Source organism: Corapipo altera, unplaced genomic scaffold (genome assembly GCF_003945725.1).
Source record: "Corapipo altera isolate COAL_440 unplaced genomic scaffold, ASM394572v1 54, whole genome shotgun sequence".
Classification (NCBI taxonomy): domain Eukaryota; kingdom Metazoa; phylum Chordata; class Aves; order Passeriformes; family Pipridae; genus Corapipo; species Corapipo altera.
Genome location: NW_020884902.1, coordinates 5652064 through 5667424, shown reverse-complemented (window position 1 = coordinate 5667424; position 15361 = coordinate 5652064). Strand labels below are relative to the sequence as shown.

Sequence of the window (15361 nt, the reverse complement as noted above, 5' to 3'; positions counted from 1 at the left end):
ATAACTAGAGACCTCTTGGTCCAGGTGGCTAAAGATGACAAGCACAAAGCCAAAATCCCTCCCAGAGTGGCAGCAGTGGCTGGTTTGCTATGGGGTTCGGGGTGCCAGGGAGTGTGGCTGTGCTGCTCCCTGCCCAGCTGTGGGCCTGTTCCTGCTGAAACAGTAGAGCAAGCCAAGGAAGGGCTCAGATTTGGGGTATGGGAGAACAAGTGACTGGTGGTGTGGGGGAAGGACAACCATCCCAGAGTGAAGTGCCATTATCAGGCAGATCTCACAGTGTCTTCTGATGGCACTGCCAGAGCTGGCTAGTTCTTTGTGGATGGTTTTACCCATTACAGTTCAAAACCCCCCCCCCCCCCCCAAACATAAAACACAAGGAAAATCTAACACAAAACATTTTATGTGATTTGTAACAAATTTATCTTGGATATTAGTAAGAAAGCCTCCACTAAGAGATCATTTGCCCACATACAACTGAGCAGAGTTATTACCCCAACACTGATGTTTGTGTTCAAACTGTTTAACTCAGATTAATCTCCTCTGTCTAAAGGGCAGGGAAAAGTCCTTGCTATCGTGCAGGGATGACAAGTAGTGTCCAAAAACTGCGTTGTGGAGGGAGCTGAGTAGTGACTCTGGTGACTGCAACGTGTGGCAATAATAGGATGCTATCATTTTCTAGTGCTGCACAGCATCACAGTTGGTCTTCCATGCATCCTGCAATACTGTTTGTACATTTGTAGAATAGCAGGTTAGGAGTGTTCATGGGAGGGTCATCCCTATAACTCAGGCTGCTTATTTAAAAAAATATATATCAGCTGTTGGACCAATGAGCTGTTGAGAAATACAGCGGTGAATGTGGTCTGCTTGGCTAGAAAAATGTTACCATGCTATCGCTGCAGAGCTTCAAGCATGGCCCCCGTGCCTTTCCTGGCAGAATGTGCAGTGAGAGCCAGCTTTTTAACCATGTACACTTGTCTTCCTGGCTGCAAGGAAAATGAACCTGAAGAATGTAAAGGAGGTTCTTTGCCATCAGTTGACTGCTTGGATAAATGTAATCAAGTTCCAAAATGGTACCTGGGAGTTCTTCTGAGGAGTGGGAGGCATGCACATGAAAGGACTGTGCCAATTTAAAACCCAGGGTGTCCATCTCCAGAAGAAATGCAGGCAGAAATTTTAACCACTTTTAGATTTGTTCAGGCTGTGGATAAACTGTTTTATATCGGGTTGTGTGGACTTCACATGTGCATGCCAACAGCTTCAATGAGCCTTTCAGCATGGCACATGCCCAGTCACACTTGCCCTTGGGTGAGTGCTGGACTCTGGCCATCAAAGCCATGGGGTTCCATCCTCACTCTCTCTCCCTCCCACACACCACAAAGGTGCTGCCATCAGGCTTTAAAACACCTTTAAAACCCCAGTGTTAGAAGTGCTGTATGATGTACAGCTGCTGTGCAGAGCTGGAGCCCTGTGGAGGGGCCATATCACAGTGGATGGGACCAAAACTGGTAAAAAACTTGGCAGCAAGCTGTGTTTAAGCTGGGGAGTGGAATCAGTCCCAAGAAAGGCGTAGTTTGACAGGGACATTCATGCAGCTTTATGTGTAAAATTTCTGTTTTGATTCACAGCTATTTTGTGCTACAAAGATTTTATAAATTATATATAAATGCTGCACAGGTATTTTTATAGTATTAACCTGCATGTGATTCATGGAATAAATGCAAACTGTATTTGGTTCAAATTTTAAAATATATCTATTTTGCAGAGTTTGGTGTTTGTCTGTTCATTTTGTGTCCTCTATTGCTACTTGTAAATGACTGATGTGAGGGGAATGAGTCACAGTTTAAAGAGATTCTCAAGTGCAACCATGCACCTCTCTTCCCAAGCTGTCCTGCTTGTGGCCACTTGTCTCGTGTTCAGTCCAGCTGAGAGTTTTGGCTCCTACAGCAAGATCCTGCTCTTTTTAAAATATAAAAAAAAAAAAGACTGCTTATCTACTAATGATTGTTTGTTACAATCTTTGCAAATGGAAATGAACAAGTTGCCTGTTATTAGTGATAAGGGATGTTTGGGCAGTGGAATCTTCCTCACCTCTAATATCTACCTCTAATAGACTAAACAGTTAATAGGAAGACAATTTAAGTTAACATGTGCAATTATAGTGGGTCAAACCATGAACTGAAGAATATTTTGCATTCGCTGAGCAGCCCAACAAGGTTTTGTGGCCAAGGATGTGTATTTGAAACCAGGTAGAGCCATGTCCTGCCCTCAGCATCATGCCTTGCCTGGAAGTGGCATGGCCCTGGGCCCCAAGTGCCCACAGCTGATCAGAGTGAACCCAATTGCTGCAACATCCCTGGGCCACCTGGGCCAGGCACAGGTTTCAGCTAGGCTCTGTGTTGTGTCTGTGCTTGTGGGATGCTCATGGGACCACAGCCATTCCCACAGGGTTAGGCTTGGAGAGGCAAGTCCTCTAACAAGGCAAGAGACTTCACCCTTTCTGTATTCATTAACCAGGTCCTCATGGCAAACCAATGTATGTCTTTGCTGTCTGTGGAAATGCTCTCCACCCCTTCATCCCTGCAGCGTGTGTGCATCTGCATTTCCAGTGTGGTGGTAGAAAATGAGTTTTGTGGTGGTTTTGCTGGTCATGTTCTGTTCTCACAAAGTCACCAGCTGAATCCTCTTGAGTAGGCATGCTCAGATTTTAGAGTAAAACACTGTGTTTGATGTGAACAGGATAGGAGGTAACTTCCAGAGCATCAGCCTTGGAGCCTGGGCTGTTGAATTCTGTCTGTCCTGGTCCAGTGCTACAGGTCTCCATCCTGTGGCTGCCTACAGCTGGAGGGATGGTGCAAGGCAATCTGTTTCTAAGTTTCCTTCGTTATTCTGTCAAGAGGGATGTAGCAGGCACCTCACCTCAGTCCACTCTGTCCTGCCTTGAGGCTACCTGCTGAAATGCTCACTTTGCAAATCACTTTTCGGTTGTGTGGTGCCAACCCAGCCTTCCTCCTGTCGTGGGGCATCTCTGTGTGACAGCCTCCTAGTGCAGAACCAGCTACTCTGACAGCAGCAAAATGGTATTGGACCTTTTGGCAGGGATTAAAACTCAAAGCAGCAAGCACTGAATTTTCCTGCTTTAATTTTCCAGCAGTAACTTTGTCATGACCTCAGTCTCCTAATCCATCCAAATTTCTATGCAAAATCACCAGTAGGCTTGCGCCTTGCTTTTCTGGATACAGGGGATGTAATTTAGGGGATAGAATACAACGGTCTGAGTTTCAGTTGTGACCCTTCTAATATCTGTGCTACAAGCAGAAGTTAGGAAATGCGAGTACATCTCTGCACAGGGTGGAAGTGCAGTTCAGAGGTATATGTGTGGGATCTTGCACATTTGCTAAAACCCATGTAAAGGAAGGCCCTCGCTTGCTGCCAGCCAGCTCCTGCTCCTGCCAGAGCACATCGCTTCCCCTGTCATCTGCTGGGGCTGGCAGTGGGCTGGCAGTGATGGCCAGCCTGCCCACTGTCCTGCTGCCGCCCTGCTGCTGCCCCACTCACCCAGCCGCCCTCACACCAGGCTTGGTTTCAAGGTCTCCGGGCGGTCAGAGGTGTCGCGTGTGAGAGGTCATGACCCCCCAGCAGCCTCCTGGCAGCGCCCGGTGCTTTTGCTCAGCCTATTCCATACTCACCTGCCAAACCAAGAATGATTTGAATTGCAAGCAAGCACAACGCCAGCACGGAGATGGAAACAGTCCCAAGTGTCACCTTTACATAAACACTCTTGTGCAATAGCAAGGGTGACCTGCGAGCACAGGGGCCTGTGCTGGGAGCTGCAGCCGGGCTGTCTCAGGGTTCTGCTCCTTTGGAAAATCACCTTTACAGCTCCAAAGCACAGCAAGGACAAACCCAGAGGTGCTCGTGTCCAGCAGAATGGAACCTGGCAGTCATCTGGACAGCACCCTAACTCAGCTTTGACCTCTCTGTCACCAGCTCTCCAGCCTTTTGTGCTCCTGTTCAGATCCCCAGCGATGACCCAGTACGCACAGGCAGCAGGAGCAGGCCAAAAGTAATCCATAACTCGGGACCAGTAGTGAAAAATCCCACTTCCAACTCTTCTTTAAAAAGAAAACCAAATTCAAAAGATGTTAAAAAATTGCTCAGAAGCCACCACCAGCAGCAGACATTTCCTTTGCCAGAGACCATGGCTACAGCAAAGGGTAAAAGCAAATTTCAATGCTCACAGTGGCTCGCTCTAGCATGAAGCTGGGTGATAGCTACCTCGAGTTCTGCATACGGCTACAAGCAGGCTGTAAATACCAGATAATTGGTTTGGAGCTGTGAAAGACAAAGCCTTGCAATAAATACACCAGACTTACATGAAGTGCCCCACTCATCAGGAATCACGGTTAATCCTGAGCACAGCACTACAGCAAAGCTTGAATTTCATTGCTACAGCAGCCCCTGCAAGGCTGGCACCACAGTTAGCTGGGGGGGGGCGGGGGCTCCAAATAGGTTTTTTAACCTTTATCTTGATTCTCATCCTCCACTTTTAGCAAGTAATGGTACTTACCTGGGACAGAGTTAGTGTCCTGTTTGTGGTGCACTTAGCTGCCAATGCATGGGCAAACAGTTTGAAAAAGAAGCAATCCCTAAAAGCCTCGCAACACATGCCACTGCAGCTCAAGCCCTTAGTCCCAGCCTAATCTGGTCTTTAAACTCAAAGGACAGTAAATTCACGGGAGAATTGGGACACCCAAAGAGTCAGAAAATCTTGTGTAGAGAAATATATTTAGTGCACGCAAATATGCCTGCACTCTGCTGCAATGCAAATCTGCCTTATTGTCGTCCTAATCCCCGTGCATGACACACCAATAAACAGGGGGGGTTAATACTTACCATCTGCGTTACAGATTGCTTCCCACACTGCGAGCTTGCTTGGTTACAGTTGTGTAGGCACCACGGAGAGATATATCCTGCAAACGGCAAGCTGGCTAATCCCTTGGGAGATTTAAAATGAGAGCTGCAGTTTTCTCACTCTCCGTGGGCACTGGAGCCAGTCGTGCAACGTATGGCAATAGCTATATTCTCATTTCACGTCTGTCATGCAGAGATAATTAAAATCTACACTTCCATCTGAGGGGAACCGTAGGGTTTCCAGATGAGTAACTGTAGTGCATTTTTCATACTGGATTAGCACTCACACCAAAAAGCCTTGCCTGTTGCCCTCCCACCTGTTAAGATTATTGACGGGGCTGCCATTGAAAAGCCCTCGTGGGTCCAGTGATATGGGTGTGTGCAGGCATGCAGCTCGTAAAACTGCGAGCTTACCTCACCCTCACCATTGCACATCCCTCTGCTCAGTGAGGCAGTCATTGTAACACCCTTCTCCAGCATCTCCCAGATGCCCACTTTTGGACAGTCCCCTCCTGGGATCAGGGGCTGTCTGGCTCTCCCAGTGGAAATGAGCCACAGCATACAGATATAACATAAAATACTGGCTATTGTTAGCCTGCAACCATTAGCAATGGTTATAATATTGCATAGGAGGGACAGCCAACTTCACAAGCCAGAGAGTAAAGAGCTGCCTCAACATACTGAGCTGACCACCCACTTGGTGACATTCCCGCAGAAAGGCTGGATTGGGCATTGCTGTGCTGGATGGAGCTTCTCATTTTCCCAGAGAGCCGAGGCACAATGCGCCAGGCTGCAGCACAATTGCTGCCAGAAAGCCACCTAGAAGGAAAAGCCTGACCCATGAGAGGTTCTCATGTATTGGCAGGGGCAAAACTTCAAGAGAAGTAATCCTATCCCGAAGCTGCGTGGTCCCTGTGCAGCTGGGGGCCAGAAAGCCACTGGGGGGATGTGAGTGCAGCGGGCCCACGCTGACTTCTGCAGACAAACATGCCAGCCCCAGAAGGACAAAGGCTTTGATAGTGCTCTGCTCCTCATGCAAAAGACCATGGGCATATGCTCTTAAATGCACTTCCCCAATTTGGTTTGGCGCTTCAAAAACCGCTAGGCTTACATCAACCATGAAAAAATTTAATTCCACCCCCTCTCCTTTCTGAATTTAGAATGATAAAGGATCAACAGTTATGTCTGGAGTAGGGGAGCAGATATTACACACATCTTGCTTACAAAATAGCTCTGGTTTTCATGAAACAAGTTTATTTTCCTCCCCCAGCCATTGATGAGCACATGACAACCGTACAGAATAAAAGCTCAACTCCTTAGTTCTGCTCACATTCACTCAACATTTGCTCTAATCAATTATCTTATTTCATGCAATAAGAAAAGAATGAGATTCCTGTTATGCAGCCATAATCAGTTACAGTATGAAGCTGTGTCTGTGGAACATTTCTGATTTTGAAAACTAATCATGTGCTCTGCCATTACATTTCTCTTGAAAAACACTGGGCTTTGACCCAACTTGTTTCTTCCCCCCTGCCCTTTAAAAACATTGATGGTACAGCCTAGTCCGAGATGCCACATTCTTTCCCTGCAGAAGCCAGCCAGATTGACTGTAAGGAACACATTTACTCAGGGAGACAGGGTCTGTTTTTCTAGTTTATTGGAACATAAAAGCACCAGCCGATGTCCCCCAGGAAGGAGACAAAAGACCAGAGGGTGCTGCATGTGACAGTGGACAGCTGTTGGAGGATAAAAGTCATGTCTTCACACGAAGGGCTCAATATTGATCTCCAGGGCAGAGCATGGCATGGTGAGCTCAAACTTGGTGATAACATCAGGGTGTAGAACTCCAAGTTTCCCAATGCTTTGACCTTTGGCAAAGACCTCAGCACAGCGACCAGGAAAGAAAGCAGAGCCTGTAAAGAAAGTGAGAGAAAAATCAATGTTTCTTTGGGCCAGAGAAGTCAATAGGCATTTAACGTGCAGAACAAAGCTTTCAGTATTAAACTGTTCTCTGTGCTGAGATGCTAAGAAGGGGCTCTCACTTTCTTGCATTAACAGTTGTCATGATTGATAGAGAATGAGAAAACACTGAGTTAAAAATAAAATGTGAAGCCCAAAGCGTGGGCATTTTTCACACTCCAGTTGTTTTGACTAAGTTGCTCCTGCAATAGAAATTAGCACAGTTAAGTCGAGTCAGAGGGCTACTGAAATAAGGAACTTTTGCAGCCTTTAGGCTATTTAACACCTGAATGTTTCCCACCTTAGTCTGTTTAAGGAAATAAAGCTTGCTGTCATCTAAAGGGTAAGTAGGCATGTCATCCTTGATTATATGTCACATAATTAGAAACAACCTACAGTCCTCATCTGGAGAAGAGCTTTTAGGCAGTTTCCTGTACACTGTAAAACTGTGAAACAATGAACAACTCCAAGGAAGTCAAAGATCATCTTCCTCTTACCTCAACCCAAGTCCCAGGTTTTCAGTGTTAGTTAGAAGTTTTAAAAAAATAGTAGTTGAATTTGTCATGAAGAACTTGGAGGAGCTGTGCAGACTTTTTCATGGAAAGCCTTCCCACATGGGAACTTCCCTGTGTGTGGTGCCTACACCAGCAACATGTTCGAGCTTCTCTAGAGCAGCAACACTTGCATTTTTGGTCTGAGGTGAGAGGCATTTTCACCTGATAGCCCTTCAAAAGGCAAACCCACCAAACCAGCAAGTTGCTCCTTCTGAAACAACCTCTTTCAGAACAAGTGTGTGGAAGCCAGGCACAGGGTGTGGGATATCCAGTGAGTAGTGCTGCAGCTGATGCTGTGATCTCAAAGGAGGAGAGAGGATGAAACAAGGCCACTGCATCCTACAGATCCTCCTCAGAAAGCTGCCTCCACCATGTTTTTCATGCTTGCTGCCCTTGCAGAGAGGAAGGGCTCTTTACCGGATTTCCACTCAGAAGTTAAACAAGTCAGTAGGGTCAGCACTGGGGACCAGTCAGCTTCCCTGCCCTCACCCTGTGCTCTGCACCTTTAGCTAAAATCCAACAAAGCATCTTCTACCAGAAGGAGACAGTTATTGGGGGTGTGTGAGGTTGCATCAGTGGGGATGAGGGACCTCCCTGCTGTACTTGTTTCTGTGCCAGTGTGAAGACAAGAGCTGAGGAGCTGCTCCCACTCCTGCTCCCTGCTTGCTACTGATGTGGCTCTCAGCCCTTCAGCATCCTCTGCCTCTTGAAAAAAGATCACAAGAACTTCCTAACAGCAACTTACTCTCTAGTTGTTCCAAGTACTACTTAAGGTTCAGGATAAGCCCAGGACACTCTACTATGTGAAAAAGGAGATAATTAAAAGGAAATAAAGGTGCAAATGAATCTCAAACCTCAGGAACACTTTCGTGACACTCTGATCACTAGTGGTCAAGTGTAGAGATATATTCCCTGTTAGCTCTCCAATGGAAATAATTCATTTAAGAAGTATCTCCTATGAGGTTTGTAGTTGTAACCTGCAGCTACAAGAACAGCAATTAGGTCTTTTTCTTGCCCAAGCTGCTGCAAGAGCAAATTAACTTAAATATCTTATGTCAGTTTTGGCTACCTTGTGAAATCTGATGGCAGTAGTAAATGACCACAGTAACATTACTTAAAGGTTGTTTTAAAAAATACTCATCTTTTAAATGATCTGATTCCAGTCTTAGCTACAAGCACATACCAACTACTTACACTGGACATACAACAGTGAAATTATCTCACCCTGGATGTTACTGGCACATGACTCCAGCCAAACAGACACTTGAACTGCCAAACTGCACTATTCAAAACAAGTGTTAAAATAAAACTTGATGAAACAAATTTAGAAAAGAGACAAATGCCACACATACAGATCACTCTGCAGATTGTGGGTGAAAACACAACCTAAAAATAAAGTCCCCTTTTAGTCAGTGGTAAAGGCTTTCCTATTTGTGAATAAAGCCAGTATTGTCCCAAAGATGTGAGCAGCACACAGTGACATTCTTTTAGAAACTGGACTGCAAGATTAAAGTGGTACAAGAGCAAGAACCAAGCACAAGTTAATAAAGTTGGCATGGTACCCCACTATAAATTTATAGGAAAAAAGATCTCTGACAGTATGGTCAGTTAAAAAGCTATGAGTCTGACTTGTCTGTTCTTCTGAGCTGCCTTGTCTGTAGTCTTGGGAAAGTTATTTTATCTTCTTGCCCATCTAGACCCAACTATATCATGAGACTTAACTGTTTTTAAACTTATAGACATCTGATGAGGTCTAAAATAATACTGCACTCAGTCAATCTGTCAAGGGCAGTTTCCCAGATCCGTAGCACTTCCCATTGTGTGAAACACTGTTAAGTTTTCAGGCACAAGAAATGCTCTGCTATCCAGGCATCACCAGTTTTGGTCTCCCAGTCAGAAGTCAGGCAGAAGCTGAACAAGTGGTGGGGGGACTTGAAGCCTTATCCAACCCTCACATCCACCACTACTGACCTTCCCTAGAAGGTTAACTTCAGGAGAAGTTTCCTTGCATTTAACTAAATAACATGCATTTATGATAAATTTTGAAATCTGAAAGCAATTCATGCTATTGCATCAAAAACTATGAAATGGCTTAGTGATTATGGCATAAAGTGAAGACTGTGTTAGCTGGAACCTAAACACTGATAACATTTATCCCTTCTCCCCATGACTTTACAGCACAGCTCCATAGCACAAGAGACATGAACCAGTGAATCACTACTGCCAGAAGCAGGTGGTGACTGGCTCCACACCTGCAGGGGGGATGGAGTGTGGGACAAGCTGTTGATTTGGCTGAAGGTCTTTGCTGTGAAACCAAACATTCAGTGTGCTCCAAACATGGTGCTCCAGGCTACAGGTTAGACATTCAGCAGTATTTTTCCATCTCATGCAGCAACTTATGCTGGACCATGATGTTACTTTTCTTTGCACTTCCGTGGAGTGAAGAGGTAAATAGATAGTTAATATGAAGGGGGAACATTTTGGTTCCCAAAATGCAGGCAATAGGACCTTCAAATCACGTCTCCATTTCTGTTTAAGCTAACCCTGAAACATTGGCTACTTCACAGGGCAGTCACCATTGTGCCTGATGCTTTGCAGACATGGCAGTTGCAGGGCATAATTCTGTGACTGGAAAAGATCAGACAATAAGCAAATAAAAATGAAAGAACCTGTTAAAAGCTTTAGAGCCCCCATCTGTCCAGCTAACACTTGGCTCTTGCACCAAAGAAACATGAGCTGAGGAACAGGTTTACAGAGAGTTTATGAACTCTGGTTAATAATGGAACTATTATTATGATAATTGGCTGCACTACAGAATGCTTCAAAGTATATTCCTGCCTGCCAAAAGGGCCTCCAGACTGCATCCCACATGGGGGATCTAAAGCCTTCCTCATCTTAGGAACTCTTCCTTTGACCACACAGGTGGAGAGAGAAGGAGGTTGTCTCAGGCACCAGACCGGGTAATGGTGGTTGCCAGGGCACCAGAATTTGGAGCAAATGTAAATTTCAGATTAAAAAATTCAGACAGTGAAAGGGAAGCACATAAAGAAGGAAAAAAATCTCAGAAGAAATAGGAAAAACCTGAGCAAAAATCGGGGGGGGGGGGGGGGGGGGGGGGGGGGGGGGGAAGGAAAAAGCATTTCACGGCGGGGGGGGGAAGGGCTTTGATTGAGGGACCAACCACTACCACAAAAGGAGACCTGAGCAAGAGGAACCTGTGCTGAGGACAGGCTGCAGGAGGGCTTGAGCAACCAATGGAACAGGGCAGCAAACCTGAGGGTACATCAAAATAACCAGGAAACAAAGGTAAGGACTTTTTTAATCCTAATTTGTGTGTTTCTTGTGTTATCAAGTAAATAGCAATGGTGATTTAGATTTCTAGCAAAACTTGTGTTTTGTACTAGACAGTGTTACATGACTTCAACTTCTGAAGTAAACTTTATAGAGTGAGAGTCCAGGCTGTGTGAAAGACAGGTGCTTATGCTACTTGCACATATGGGGAGTCTGCAAAAAAATGCACACAGTGTTACCCTGTTTGAACAAATCACACCATAAGGTGAAGCCCAGTGCTCTAAGGCTTCAATAAAGCATTGATGCCAAAAGGAGCCTTCCCAGAATCATTAGCAGCTGTGACCTGCAGCTTTTGAGCAGTAGTTCATCATAGAGTTTGTCTTATCTGTCTAGGCAGTGCCAGCAAGAACAGTATGGTTGTGAAGAGTATGGTCTTCTTGAAGGAAGCTTTCATTAGTCAGGCAACCACTAAAGCACACCTGGAGGCCCCACTCTTGGTAGGTGTGCAAGGAGGGCACTGTGTTTGCTGCTAGTGCAGTCATACTGAAAGGCTGCTCTTGTAGGTCTGTCTGGTTGTTTGTGGAGAGTCAAAATTAATTTAAAAATTGTAGTTTATTATACCTTCTATTTTAAGGATAACCGATTTATCATTCTTGGTATGTAAATCCTTTCTGCTCTACACAGTAGTAGTACTTCATAAACTTCACCTTGAAATCTGGTCAGATTGTATTGTCCTTGCTGATTGAGACCTAGACAATGCCAGAGGAAGCCTGAAGGTCTAGCAATGGAAATCCACCTCTTAATATGTCAGGTCTATAATTGGTAGTTAGGAGAAGGGGTGGGGTGAAATACAATATGTGTTCCTAAAGAAGAGATGCCAAAGCTGGCCGTGTCTTATGCTGACATACTACACGCCAGTAAAAGACAAAAGCTACTTCTCATGGCTGCAAGTAAGAATTTAATTTCCAATGTTCAGTGATGTAGAAATAATACCTTTAATTAAAGCTTCTGTAGCATGTCCTCAAAATCCGTAATTGCCTTTCTGTATTCAGGCAACAGGGCCACTTTGATTGCTCTGGGGTAATTCTTTGGCCAATAATCCAACAGAGCATGTAGTCTTTAGCACATTTTCTGGCTAATTGACCCTCAAAGAGCTCTGAGTTCCCTGCACTCTCTGTTGTCAAACACCTTGCACAGTCTCTTTTCTCTACCTTACTCTCCCTTCCTTTCAAAAAGAAATAGATTAAAGTAGTATTATAGGCCTACAGTTGCACTAAGCCTTCAAACCCACTTGTTTGTTCCTGTAATTTGAAGGAACACTGGAAGCTGAAGCTTAAGAAGGTAACAGAGCAGAGCTCATCTGGCCTCAGTAGTCTTTCATCTTAATTCTCCTCCCCTTTAGTCATCCAGCTGCCCTTTCACTACCTCATCCTGACTCACCTGGTGAAGTATTTTGCCTGTGCTGGACTGAGTGGAATTTAGTTTTGTGAGGTTAGATGTTGGTTTTAGGATCAGGTTCTTCACACTTTCAACCAATTCTTTCTTTTGGCAGATAATACAAATCGAATGCAGAGTCAGAGGACACTATCAGACTGGGCAGTGTTTTAAAAGGCACCTTTTCTTGCCCATGCACACAGTGCAGCCAAGCTCCCAGAACCTTATGCAAAACAGCAACCTCAAAATCATATCTCTTTGTGGGATAATTTACCTTCAGCTAATTTTTTAAATCACAGGTATCTCAAATCTGGCATGATTTTTGGAACACATTGAGATCAATTGTTCTTTTAAGTTGCACAGTGTCTGCAGTTCTTCCCTCTTATATTCTCATGCCCAGAAAAAACATAATTTGGGAACAGTAGAATATTTATTAACTTTAGTCCCTTGGTTTGTAAATCCTGACTACAGCTGTGCCACAACAACTGCCACTCCCCAGATCACACCTAACTGTAATGACACATCAGGAAATTCAAATTAGTACAATCAAATTTCAGGTATGTGCCTTAATTCTCCCCCTCAGGAAAATAATTAACACCTGAAAAAAATGACAGAAGAAATATCCTTATGATGGGAATGAATATGTCCTTGTCTAAAGGACATTTTTCATTCTGACAACCTCCTTTTTCAAAAGCCTCCTCATACAGGGCATAACAGAAGAGACAGTCAATTATTTACCTGGACTGGTACACTAGATATCCAAAAATAGAGCTGAATATTAGAGTCCTTGTGCAGACAATAGGACTAGGGAACATGGAGAATCATCCACAAATCTGCAGTGGTCAGTCAATTAATCATCTTCTCATATTACAACTAAGTCAATGGCTGTGTTTTTATTAATTTGTATCTCAGGGAGGATGTGAGAAAAATTAACTCTTCTATGTCATACTACAACCCTATAAGCCTGACTTATTTTTCATTATTGCTCTAGAAACAGGGGCTGTTTGGTGTTGCTGGATGTCAGGAAATGGTTCAAGAATGCAATAGGTTTGGAGAACCTGTTTATCTGCCCATGTTATCCTCAGGATTACAGCAGTCTCAGATACTTAAACTGTTATCACTGTGTTCCTGCCTTTCCTAATGGAGAGTAATATTTGGGTGGATGCTGAGGCTAAAGGAACACAGACATTTTGGGTCACTGATTTGGGTAACAGTGATTCTCTTATTCAGTGCTGGAGTACCAGGGTGGTTGTTTAAATACTGCATACAGAAAAACTACAGTAGGAGACCTAGAAAGAAATCTGTCAAATTCCATGTATTTTTCTAGAAATCAGTGTTTGTGTCTAAAGCTCAAAAACTTTGCATTTGTGGGGCAGTTGTGAGAAACAGCAATTCTACACTGGAGTTTAGCTGCACTGCAGAGTTACCATTATACAGCTAATCTTTGCTTTTAGGCCTGTTTTATCTGATTTATCCAGATTTATCTGAAATGTTATACTTTGCCTTTTCTAAAAGTCACAAATCTAAGCTGGTATTGTATTGATAAAACTAGGGAATTCCTAATCCCAGATAAAGCTCACTCTTTTTTTTTTTTTTATTTTTTTTAGATGTCTTGCTATTTCACTTGAGTCAGAGAACACAAAGCTTTCAGTATTAAAAAACTTAATTCCTTTCTGTTCCATGACTGTTTTTTATCTCTCTTTGCATATCTAAAGGAATAATTCATCCTTGCAAACATCACAGTCTGTCAGAAACTAGGAAACAATAAACCATATTCCTTATGGTAGGGGGTAGAACTTTATGTACTCACAGTAAGGCAGCAGTTTTAGCTTTTAGGCTCTGCTTTCACACAAGCATTAGAGAATAACGAGAACCAGCACTAAGTCAGTCTGCAAGTCTACTTTAGTATGTCACACTTAGTTTGTATGTTGTTTAATCACTTCATGTCTCAGATCGAGCTGCCCTCCCCTCCCAGTGACCTGACATCACTTGCTGAGATAACTAACAGCCACCTGATGTTGGCTTTCACAGCTACCACATTTCATGCCCTTCAGGAAATGACTTGACAAACTAGCATGGAATAATACATAATGAAAAGATGAACTCCAGCAGTCAGTGGAACTGTTAATCACTCAAGTTTTAGCAGCTAGGGTTTCTGTTGCAAAACCAAGGCCTTGGGGCTGGAGCACCACGGCTGCTCCACCAGGAACAGAAACGCCTGAACTGGCTGAGTGTGAGCTCGCCCAAGACCAGGGCCTGGCACAAATATGGCTGCTCTGCTTCAGGTCCCAAACCAGGAGGGTCTGTGCCCAACACAGGTACTGGGCTCAGTCTGACCTAGCTCAGCATTTCTTTGTTTATCTACTGTTTTCTAACATATAGACCACAAGCAAGATAAAAGTCAGTTCCTCCACCACGGGCAACAGAAGTCTTTGGAACCTGCATTCACATTGATCTAAAACTTTGAGCCAATATCTTGCAAATTCCTGTTTAAAATGTAATTGCAGACATTAAAAAAAAAAGTAAGATTAAATTTGAAGTACTGCCCCTCTGCTCCCGTATCACAGTTGAAAAATCACACCAGACTGGAGAACTGCTTAACTATAAAGCATAAAATTGACATGCTCACATTTGCTGGCATTAATATTAATATGGTAGTGAAAATGAAAGCATATGCACACTTAGTTTGCCTCTAGCTATAGCAGGCTGTGCAGGTGAAAATGGAATTGAAGGATCAAACACCCTGACCCTCAAGTGCTTAGATCACTGCCCCTGTTCACTGAGAAAGGAGATGTGCTATTGCTGCTATTTCTGCTTGGATGAATCATTTCTTTTCTAGAGAAGCCTTTGCAACATTAAAAATATAGTTTATGATTAAGAAGTAATTTTCTATTTAAAAATGTAAGGAAACAGACAGAAAACATGGAAATTACCTAAATCTATAATTATATAAAGCTGTGCCAGACATTTAAAACTCTTGATGCAAGAAATATTTTTATCTGTTAGACTTGTTATGATGTGTGATTAAAAAAGAGAGTTGCCTTTGGGGTGGAAAAAGAAGAATTAAACTGTGAGGAGTTTATTCCCCCAGTAAGGGAATAGCAGCAGAGCAGAGAATTGTCAGGGAGAAGACACTGACACCTCAGGCTCAAGGAACACAAATGCCAGTGATTTAGATGGTTCAGGGAATTTACAAAAACCAATAGAAAATG

At 43.8% G+C, this 15361-nt stretch overlaps 1 protein-coding gene across 1 annotated transcript in view; it reads right to left on the bottom strand.

Moving 5' to 3' along the window:
* Positions 1-6145: 6145 nt before the first annotated feature.
* FARSB (phenylalanyl-tRNA synthetase subunit beta) overlaps positions 6146-15361 on the bottom strand; it is a 36973-nt gene continuing 27757 nt past the window's right edge. Inside the window, exon 17 of the mRNA XM_027650637.1 lies at positions 6146-6824. Within this exon, the coding sequence (XP_027506438.1) occupies positions 6673-6824 (152 nt within the window). The 3' untranslated portion in view covers positions 6146-6672. The remainder of the gene's footprint in view (positions 6825-15361) is intronic.